At 29.9% G+C, this 11377-nt stretch overlaps 2 protein-coding genes and 1 pseudogene across 2 annotated transcripts; 2 read left to right on the forward strand and 1 right to left on the reverse strand.

Annotated features, from left to right (window-relative positions):
* Positions 1-5892: 5892 nt before the first annotated feature.
* On the forward strand, positions 5893-6291 carry LOC126554582 (death-associated inhibitor of apoptosis 2-like). Its single transcript, XM_050209640.1, has one exon. It carries the CDS (start codon positions 5893-5895, stop codon positions 6289-6291), a length of 399 nt encoding a protein of 132 aa, XP_050065597.1.
* Positions 6292-6688: 397 nt separating this feature from the next.
* On the forward strand, positions 6689-7833 carry LOC114120134 (uncharacterized; annotated as a pseudogene).
* Positions 7834-8724: 891 nt separating this feature from the next.
* On the reverse strand, positions 8725-10235 carry LOC114120133 (uncharacterized). The gene is made up of 6 exons (XM_050209642.1): positions 10087-10235; positions 9902-10022; positions 9651-9764; positions 9248-9588; positions 8994-9157; positions 8725-8930 (listed from the first exon to the last, which is right to left on the reverse strand). Exons 1-6 carry the CDS (start codon positions 10197-10199, stop codon positions 8725-8727), a joined length of 1059 nt encoding a protein of 352 aa, XP_050065599.1. The 5' UTR covers positions 10200-10235.
* Positions 10236-11377: the final 1142 nt, after the last annotated feature.

Consider the following 11377-nt stretch of genomic DNA (forward strand, 5'->3'; position numbering starts at 1 on the left):
ATACTTTAAACCTGTAGAAGAAATCCCTACCATAAAATATACATGTGAGGGTTTCAAAATCTGAAATGAAATCAGTCTATCTCCACTCTTCATTCGATTAAGTGCGTTGTTTTGTGATAAAATTTTTGAATATGGCTGGTTCGATTGAAAACATGCGTGCTGTTTACAAGAAGACTGTTTTTACATATGTGCCTCCGTCACCACCGGCTAACCTAATCGATTGCAGTAATTTTTTCCTTGATTTTTCATCTCGCAAGTTTTTAAACATCGGACTCGATCCGACAGATGAATTCAACACCGTGATTCACATTATAACACCATCACGTTTTGTAAATATTTCAGCCGATTTTCTCAAACGTATTTTCCGACTTATCGGAAACATTTATCATTTATACTCGAACAACCACAAAAGTATAAGCGTAATTTATTTTTGGATTCCGATTCAATTACAATATCTAGTATGGTGTACCAAGGAGAGAATATGCTCATTATAGAGTCTAAAATTCAAGACGGATGTCGCATACTGTTAAATCGTAACGACTTATTAAAGTTACAAGATTTAGAGTGGTCAATTTTCGAGATCATCGAGAGAAAAACCAAATCGTTAAACCGCTCGTAATACAGCAAATTAATCAAATCGCATCATACTTAAAAACAAATACCAAGGTTGAAACTAGAACGCTTGAAGATATGACAATTCGCGTGAAAAGCATTAACAACATTTGCATTGCAACACATGTAAATGACTACAATTTCACAAGTCAGCTTCAATTACATGCAGCTGAACATATCGCACAAAGATGGTTGGACGAATTAGAAAAAGATGAGGTAAGAAAAAAATATTTTTTTTATTTTTATCATACCAAAATTTCCAAAGCTGTCGTAATATTTTACTTTTTTTCCGATTTTTTGCGTACCTGTACCGTTTTCAGTGTCCAAGTTAACAATTGCCGATTCAAATCGTTTAGGACAAACGGGCAATTTATCTCTAGTAAACACGCCGATGAAATGTGGTATTTTCAACAAACGTGCGATTTTTATAAGTTCGAAATCGTACAACGCTCTCTTGGATAACGTAGATATTAGTTTATTTTCGTCTTTACTCTCCCACCACCATTTTTATATGGTGACATAGATATATAGACCATCGCCTATTTTGTACGAGTTGCCTTTATATGGCGTCAGGTATAAACCATTTCCCAAATGTGATGGAACGTTCCTCTTAAATTCATTAGCCACCTTAACAACGTTGGCAACTCCACCAGTCAGAGCGCCTAGAGCTGATAAGCCGGCGAAAATCGGAATAAGTGGTAATGCACCGCCTTTTTTCGGAATGTTTACTATTCTCGGAAATTTTGTCTTTGTAGATTTAAATGTTTTTCGTGCGACGGCTACACACTTTTTTGTTAATTTCATTAAATTTTTTTCACCGACATTTTTCTTTAAAACGCTTTTAGTTGCTTTAACCGCTGCTTTAAACCCACAACCACAACCACCACCAACTTTACGTTTTGCCTTCATGGCGGTAGTCACACCCCAAGCTACAGCTTTTTCTTTTAAACCAGAATCTTTCGATTTTAACTTTTCCCAGGCTCGCTGTTCTAATATATGATCAGCCTCGTTACGATCGGCGATAGAGTTACTACGTTCGTATGCGATATCGTGGTCTCTACACGCAGCGTCTAACGGGTTTATACCTTTATCACCACGAACTAAACGTTTTTTCAATTTTGTACCAGGTCCACAGTATTGATAACCTACAAAAAAAATTAAAATATTATTATTATTATTATTATGATAATATCGGATTTAATAAACTTACCAGGCACGTGAAGTTCGACGGGTAATTTGTTTATAAGCGTGTTAATAAGCCCGCCACCTTTATTCTTGTTGCTTCTTCGAGCGAGAGACATTGTGTACTGATGACATTCTCATCACAACATAGATATTTATATCAAAATGAAATTTATTAAACAAGAAACCGAGCTTACAGTTGAGAACGTAGATCCACCTACTTCGTTTCAAAACTATAGACACGGTCCGCTTCTACCTAATACGATACGTGCGCTTATTGTGGGTCCGTCTGGCTGTGGAAAAACGAATTTAATGTTTGCATTATTAACTAATATAAATGGAATAAGATTTCACAACGTTTATATATATTCGAAAACTCTGGATCAACCGAAATATAAAATGTTGAGTAATATCTTATCAGATATCGAAAGAGTACAATTATTTACGTTCTACGAAAGCGAACAAGTTATTAAACCTGAAAAACCCCTACCAAACTCTGTGTATATTCTAGACGATATTTTGACAGAGGGGCAAGGAGTGTGTAGATCAATCTTTGCAAGGGAAAGGCATAACCTTATAGATGTGTGCTATCTAGCTCAGAATTATTCAAGAGTACCAAAACAACTTTTGCGTGATAACGCTAACCTTATCGTTTTATTTAAACAGGATGAAACTAATTTAAAACATGTTTACATGGAGCATTGCTCTGGTGATATGTCGTATACAGAATTTAAAGATTTCTGTATATCGTGTTGGCGTAAGGGGAGGTTCAACTTTATCGTAATAAACAAAGAGTGTGAACGCGATAATGGGCGTTATCGTCACGGCTTCGACACGTTTGTTATTATATAAACTTACGTTTTTTAAAAAACATCTTATTCACGATCATGGACGCCAGTGATGAAGTACTCGAAGAATTGATAAAAGCAAAAGAAAATATTAAACGAAAATATACTACATTAAAACAAGAAAAAGCCGATATTCAATCGATAGTAACAGAAACATTTAAACCGATTATCGATCCGTTAAACGAAATACAAAAATCTACTTTGGATAAAACTATAGACTACACTGAAGATTTACATTTTTATCAAATAGATGAATTGTTAGATTCATACAGCATAGACAAGACGTATGGTCCTAAATTACAGCCTAATAAAACGGTACGTTTAGGTAAAAAGAAATCAAACTTGTCGGAAATACGATAATTGTTGATGATACTACATACCCGTTAACACAGGGTCTCTGTAGTTTAATATTTTCAAAAGCCCCGAAATTATATACCGAAAACGATTTAAAAACATATAAATCTATATTAATTCAAACATCAGCTCATTTAACGTCAAACAGCAAACAAATTAAAAAAGGCGGTAATAATACAGAGATATAATCACAACATTATTTCCATCTGGTAGTGGACTATCTGTACAATTACAGAAACATACACTTCAATATTGGAACGATCCGAATGAATTGGTTTCCCGTTTAAAACTACTATTAGCATCAAAAGCTGCTGGCAATACAGGTGTTTCCAACGAAATACTATCAATTTTCGAAGAATTACGCGAAACTGGTTACATAAAACGTATACCAAATGTCTAAGCGAGATATCGCATTTGAACTACACAAACCTGCTAGAAAAAATTACATAAGACGTATAGTTAATGTACACGGAAAAAATGATCTATGGCAAGCTGATCTGGTTGAAATGATACCATATTCGAAAAAAAATAAAGGTTACAAATATATTCTATGCGTCATAGACTGTTTTACGAAATTTGCATGGGCGATAGCATTAAAATCAAAAACTGCTGAAGAATTTTAAATGCAATGTCGAAAATACTACTCAAACGTTCACCAAAACTACTACAGCTTGATAACGGAAAAGAATTTTGACATTCATTGACATTCATTGCATTCTTGGAGCGAATAACAAATATATGATTAAAGAGATGTCTATTGTAGACACAGAAACATGGGCTACTCAACACTGGATTTTTAAAAATTCAAAATCTAATCAAGATAATAAACGTCGAAAAACTAACAAGTGGCTACAAATTTTTCATCAGCTATCTATAGATTACGGTGATATTGAGTATGAAGAACTTGGCAGAATATTGAATTCGTTAAAGTTTGACTGTATTTACACCAAAGGTGAACAGAAAAAACAACTACTTATAGAGTATATACCACACGTTGCAGTCATCAACATTGAAGACTTGGGTTGTCCTCGACTGGATCAAATATGTGATGAAGAAAATTTACCTTGTTGTATCTTTCATAATTACTTAAATCCTAAATATTGTACATTTTATAAAGTGTTTGCTTTAAGAAAATGGTTTGTAAATAATTCATAAAAATTATAATCATGTTTTTTTATTTCAAATAAACAACATATTTTTTTATTTCAAAATTGAGTTTTATTTCTATACCATACTAACTATCAAAGAAAATGGTTTAAAGTAAAATACACAAGTACAAAACTATGACATAGGAAAAATCTTAATTATGTATACAGAAATAATTTATAGAAAAAATATTTACAAAAATTATACATACAGAAATAATCTTTACAAATATATACAAAAAAAAAACTAACTATCTACTTCTGCTTCGAGTTCCTCCCTATAAAATTCAAAATTATTAATTAAAAAATAATTAAAATATATATATTTATATACTCATTCTATAGAATAGTGTCCATGAGCTAGGGTGTGTACTTCGTCTTCAAGTATAACCCTTTTATCATCAAAACTGTTATAAGTTAATTTATTGGATTTGATGGTCTTTAATTTGTGCTTGAATGAACGGATAGAGACGTTTGACGTTGTTACTACCAAACTGGTATCACCAAACAAACACCGTTTATGATCTTGAAAGGTCATATGGTTTCTAACAACATGTTCACAGATTCCTTTTGCTTTGATTTTCTCCTTATCTTCTAAAATGTAAGCGTAGGATTTTGCACGGAGAGCACAAAACTCTCTCATAATACGTCTATCGGTTTCATCAGAAAATAGCCCAGGAATCTTCTTTCTCTCAGCAATGTAACATAGGTGGTCACGGGGTAGATTTGCAGTGTCCATTCGATTCAACAAGTTGGGATTGTTCAACAGATCATTGTAAAAATCATCAGTTTGAATATAGTATACTAATGAATCTAAAATAATAAATTAATAAAAGTACTAATAATAATAATTTACCTATATCTGTATACATGAGCTCAATTTTATCATCATAATGTTTCTGCATTACGTTATAGTGATAGTCATACATTAAATACTTGGAAATTTCCAGCACTGCAAAACCTGATAAAAAATTTAAAATATTAATATAACAATAAAAAATTTAAAATAAATGTAATTTACCTATATAAATAGGTTTACAAAAATCAATGATTTTGTGTTCTAATGCAACTGCATTTAGAGTTTCATTGTATGTAGTACAGTGTTTGAATGTTGACTGATTTATCAGTTTTTGAAAACGACGATCGCTAGACACCAGTTCCATTTTTATTCTTTTCCGCATAGACTCCATGGTTTTCCCAAAAACCGCATTATTTAAAAGTTTGAAAAAGTTATTCTCAAAGTCATTTGCTGCTTTTTTTCGCATCTCTGTGTTTAGTGCTATGTATGGAGCCAGCCATGGTGATTGATTAAACTGAAGTACTCTATGAACCTATAATAAAAAATAATTATATTATAACTGTAAAATAAAAACATTTATACATTTACTTTTTCAACTATGAGTCCATTGGCTATAGCTTGTTGGAGGAGGTTTCGGTAATGAATAATATAGTTTTTTTTCGACTGAAGTGTTGCCATGAGTTTTTTAACTTTTGAACCAGCTGGGATACCGTTTTGTGGTAGGAAAGGCCAGTCGTTGTGTTTATCATGGAGTTCTTTCGGATAAGTAATGTCAACTTCATATATCCGTCCGATGGGTGATGTATCGTTCAAATCATTCAGCCCAGTAAAAGTATTTATCTTGATATACATCTTAGTTAAGTCTTGTTATATATTTTTTTTATTATTTCTCTGGTAAATTAGCTTATTGATTTGTTTTTTTAAAGTATTTATCTTGAGCTTTATTGAAACCATGAATTTACAGAAATTTTCCAACGATTTTCCATCTTTAGTTTATTTAGTACGAAATAATTCATATCCAGTACATTCAGATTATACCACATTTATGTCAAGATTAAAAACATATAACTCATATCCATCTACTTCATGTCAAAATAAATATTCGTTATCTGAATCTGGTTTAAAATATACCGGTGTAGGTGATATAGTTGAATGTTTTTTCTGTGGACTTGTCTTACAAAAATGGTCAAACGATGATATACCATGGATCGAACACGCAAAATGGAATCCTAAATGTATATTTGTATTACTATGTAAAGGAAATGAATTTATAGAAAATGTAAAAAACGAATATGTAAAAGCTAGCCATGTTTGTGATTGTAAGTCTAAATCAAATGATATTACTTGTTAGTTTACTTTGATGTTTCTTATAACTTTTATAATTTATTTGTATTTCAAAATAAATATTGAATTAATCAACTTAAATGTGTTAACCCGTAAGTGGTATGGTGAAAATAAATCACGCTAAAGGCGGGTTTCCACTATACACGTACGCGTGTACGTGCACAAAAATTCTTCGCTGTGATTGGTTGGTATACATGGTAAGCGTTTGGTATACCAAAATGTTTATACGTTCTTACCGCACGATAAACCATGTTACCGTGTTGTTGGACATAGCTGAACATTTTTCGTGTACACGGCTTACCATCGTGATAAGGAGATGATAAAGTAACTGATAATTGATTTCCATATACCTATTTTTGGACGGTGAAAAACTGAAAACTGAAATTAAAAAAAAAACATCAAGTATGGATCCGTCTAAAATATTAGTAAGTACCTTATATTATTATAATTAATTATTTTTATTGTATTTATTATTATATTATTATTTATTACAAAGAACAAAGTATGTTTTGTTTATAAAAATCATATTTAGCTGAATTTTAGAACACTTACATTTTATTAGGGGATACACTAATTTATTCAATTGTATATTTATGTTGAATGTTTAAGGGAATGCTGTGCAGACACTGCAGTCAGTTAATACCAATTAATGATAAAAACCACAAATGTTCAGCAAGTAAGAAAATTAAAAATATATTTTTATTTTAATATCATAACATTGATGGTATTTTGTTCTGTCTCAAATACGATTTTTTTTTGTAAATTAAAAGTGTTAGGTAGTTTCATACTTCAAGTTTTAGTGAAAAAAAACATTAATTTTAATAATATAAATTAATTTAATAGTATTTAAACTAATTAATATTAATTTTTTTTAGGTACTGGTCAAGCGATGTTTAAATTCAAAAAAATTGAGCCTAAAATGTCACGTAAGTAACTACTAATTTAGTAAAATTAATTTCTGTTAAATCATAGATAAGCCATCATTCGCCAACATTTTGCTTTACATTTCTATTTAAATTAATAAAATTATGATTATGGCAAAAAAATAGTTATAAAATATTTTTTTTATTTTAGCTTCAACCGTATCAGCATATAAAAGGCCTTCAACATCAAAACCATCGTTATTTTCAGACTTCTTAGCTGAAATTGAAAGTGAAGAAAATGTATCACCTTCAAACCTTTCAGAAAACACTTCTGATGATGATGATAATGAGTTTTATGGCAGTCTTATTGCTGAGGTCAATGAACGAAATCCACTATGGGACCATCGTCTCCCATTAGCTGCTCGTTATGAGCCCATAAAACAAAATTTATGGAATGAGATTTACGTAGCACTAAATGGTTAGTTTTAATCCATCTGTTATCTAATATTTCATTAAGTTTCATTATAATTTTGATATGGTTATTAAATGTATGCACTATGCAGGTATATATTCGATAGATGTGTTAAAAAAAAAGTGGAAGTATCTGAGAGAAAAGTTTGTTAGAGAAAAAAGAAAACCTGCAAGTGGTGCTGCTGGAGGGAAAAGGAAAATATGGTGTCACATGAACTCATTAGAATTTTTAAATGATGTAATTACAGTCAATTATAGGTAAGATAATAATTATTTATAATTAGGGCAAAGGACTTGTAGCAATTGCATATTTTTTTTGAACACTCAAAAATTCAAATTTAAAAAACAAATAGGTTTCATGTTGAAACAAAGCTAGTTTTTAAATTTTATTTTGCATATAAATGCATATTTTAAATAATTTATCATTTTATCAATATTATATTTTGTTAACAGAACTACAAGTACTATTAATCCTGAAAATAATATGTCACTTATACCAATTAATTAGACATTAATTACCTATAAACTATTAATACATTTCAAATCACATTAATTCTAAATTTCTCCAAGCATTTTTTTGATGGTTATAATAATATGAAGTTCTTATTATTAGTTCTAAATTAATAGAATTTGTGTTTAGGATCCAAGAATAATACTTTTGAAGAATCAATTTTAAAGGAATTGCGTGAATCAAGACCGGTCGCACCAACAAGGGCTCCACCAACTAACGAAGAAAACGGGGACTTACACTTCTGTAAATATTTGGCACATTTAATGAAAAATATGACAGAAAAAAAAAATTAAGATTACAATCACAATTTATATGCCAAGTTATTGATAGTTTGGAAGACTGACTATGAAATTTAAGACAGATTATTAAATTATAAGACTGAAAGTAACTTCTTATAAATTTGTTATTATTTTATTTTGAAAAGTATCTAAAAAGTATTATTATTTGAATTTGAATAATTCTACATATAAATTTTGTATTTTGTTTTGTTTTTATTGTTAAAATATGAGTGGTTTTGTTTATTTTTAGTCTAGAAAAGGTTATACAATTTTTTTGTTTTTAATTTTAATATTCAAAGTTTATTTACAATAAATAGTTATTTAACTAATCTTTCATATTGAAATGCAACTGCACCTTTGCCTGAAAAATGATCCTTAAGTTTATTTCTGATTATCTTAGCATTTGCTGAATAGGTATTGGTTCCTAATTGGTTTACTGGTCTTAAAGCTCCCATTTCTAGTGTTGCCCATCGATTGTCTTCATCAGGTTCAATGTCCATAGGGCCACTATAATACCGTACACCTATGATACCGTCTTAAGTTTAAAAAATTTCAAATAACATTAAGTATTATTTACAATATGTACCAGCATTATTTTCCGACATTTTTATAAAATTATGCAATACAACTGCAGCTTTTGTAATTGCTTCTACAGTATTGCGTCCGGCAATAATTGGTTTTCTAAACACACGCCACTTTGAGGCCATTATTCCAAAAGTATTCTCAATGGTACGTCTACCTCTGGAAAGTCTGTGTTAAAAAAAAATGTTGTTACTATTATATTTTAATTTATTAAAAAAATTTTATATTTTAATTTTGTATTAAATAAATACAACCAACCTATAGTTAAATATTGATTCGTTTAATGGTAGTTTTCTTTTACCTCTTCCTGGGTAAGGGCGCATAAGATTAGTTAGTAGTGGAAACGCTTCATCACCAAGTGCATAGTATGGAATTGGACCACTGTTACTATCTATATCTTTAGCAGTTGGGAAATTTAAACTATTTGCCATAAAACCCTTACCCATTTCAGAGTTAGAGAAAACTCCACCATCACTGCATCTTCCAGCTGCACCAATGTCTACTATAGTAAAGTTATAACTGGCGTCACACATTGCCAACAGTATTATACTATGTGATCCTTTATAGTTATAATTTTCAGATCCACTATTAGCAAATGCCTGTACAATTGTAATACATCTTATTTTTATTTGTTCAAATAAATAAAATAAATAATTATCACCTGGTGTATAATGTGTTTACCATCAATACTGCCTATACAATTTGGTACTTGCCATTTATTTTCAAACTCGACACTTAACTGTGCCCATTTTTTAGTATCTGGTACAACTAATACCTATCATAGGAAGTTATAATTTATTAAAATAATGACTATATTTTACTACATACGAATGATCAGACTATTATAATATACAATTTGTCATAATTATGTCCTAATGTTAGTTTACTCAGAATACTACAAACACTACATACCTTTGTATTTAAAGTATCCCATAAAACTTCACAGCATTGGAAAATAAGTTTAGATACAGTAGTCTTCCCTATACGAAATGAGTACATTATCGACATCATTGATTCACCAGAGGCAAGATACCTGTAACAGTTAAGCATAAATATACTAAAGAAATGGATAGTAAATAGTAATGAATTATAATTACCGCAAAGTTGCTGTTAGGACTTCTCCAACTGATAATATATCAGGCCGACTTGGAAATCTCATTATTTTGGGTCCAACTACACATACCAGTTCTTCAAATGTACTAGCAGACATTCGTACAACGTTTTGGTAGAGTTCTGAATTTGTTAATTGCAGTTCACTTGTCAAACAATGATAATGCCCATGCACTCTCCTTTCTTTTAGAAATGGTTTAACGTGCCATCTGGGTTTTGATCTAGTAAATAATAATTTAGTATCAAAAAATAATAGATACTGAAATAAAAGATTATAATATTATTACCTGCTTTTGTTCTTTTTGTGTAAAATGGCTAAATAGACAAGTAACACTTTTCTATGATGCACTTGGTTTACATAATTACACCATTGTATATCTTCGTTTTCCATTTCACAATTGTGTATATTAACAAATAAAGTAAACAGTACCTACCTACTTAGTAGTAAATAAGTAAAATAATAAATTATAAATATAAATATAATTATAAATTCAAATAAATTAAACAGTACCTACTTAGTACTAAATAAGTAAAATAATAACAGCACAAACCACAATCAAATTATAATATTAAAATATTTTGAATAAAGGCGGGATATCCTTTGTGTACCGTTATCAACAATTATCAAGAACCATATATTATATAACCATAGTTACCAAAGTAACCAGTTGAAACTTTTTGATGACCGTTCGAAGCCAAAATTTTTGTCATTAAATGCACGTACACGCATACGTGTATAGTGGAAACCCGCCTTAATGGTACGGTGCGGTCTCCTGGACCACTTAATTTTGTTAATTATATTAAGACCATATTTTTCAATTATTCCATCGAGTTATTTGCAGAAATAATACATTTACAGTGTCAACTTTTATTTGACTATCATTTTTTCGACTCAAATTTAACACTTATAAAGAAAATAATAAATTTTTTAGACATTTTAAAAAATGACTATGTTATATCTTACTTGTGCTTCGGCAAATCCTAAAGTGTTTAAAAATACGTTTTGAGCTCTATCATCATCTAAATATTGAAGTAGATATAATTAAAAGTAATATAAGAAAAAGAATGATTCAAAAATTTTAATTTTTAGATACAAATAATGTAAGTCAAAATAGCCCTTTTTTATCATTGATAGATCTACATTCTACATATTTTAAATGAAATAAAAATCGCATATTCGACTTATTTTTTTATATTTATTGCTTGGCCCACATAGTATATAACAAACATAAATAAAATATAATAATATATATTTACTGAAATAATAATCTACAAGAA

Source organism: Aphis gossypii, unplaced genomic scaffold, assembly GCF_020184175.1.
Source record: "Aphis gossypii isolate Hap1 unplaced genomic scaffold, ASM2018417v2 Contig00548, whole genome shotgun sequence".
NCBI classification, from domain to species: Eukaryota; Metazoa; Arthropoda; class Insecta; order Hemiptera; family Aphididae; genus Aphis; species Aphis gossypii.

What these genes read in the sequence shown, in the direction of transcription:
- LOC126554582 (XM_050209640.1), top strand. Translation starts at nt 5,893, where the DNA reads ATGAATTTACAGAAATTTTCCAACGATTTTCCATCTTTAGTTTATTTA.
- LOC114120133 (XM_050209642.1), bottom strand. Translation starts at nt 10,199, where the DNA reads ATGTCTGCTAGTACATTTGAAGAACTGGTATGTGTAGTTGGACCCAAA. An exon ending in GTCCTAACAGCAACTTTGCG is followed by an intron (nt 10,023 to 10,086) that starts GTAATTATAATT and finishes TAACTGTTACAG; the next exon opens with GTATCTTGCCTCTGGTGAAT. An exon ending in AATGTCGGAAAATAATGCTG is followed by an intron (nt 8,931 to 8,993) that starts GTACATATTGTA and finishes ACGGTATCATAG; the next exon opens with GTGTACGGTATTATAGTGGC.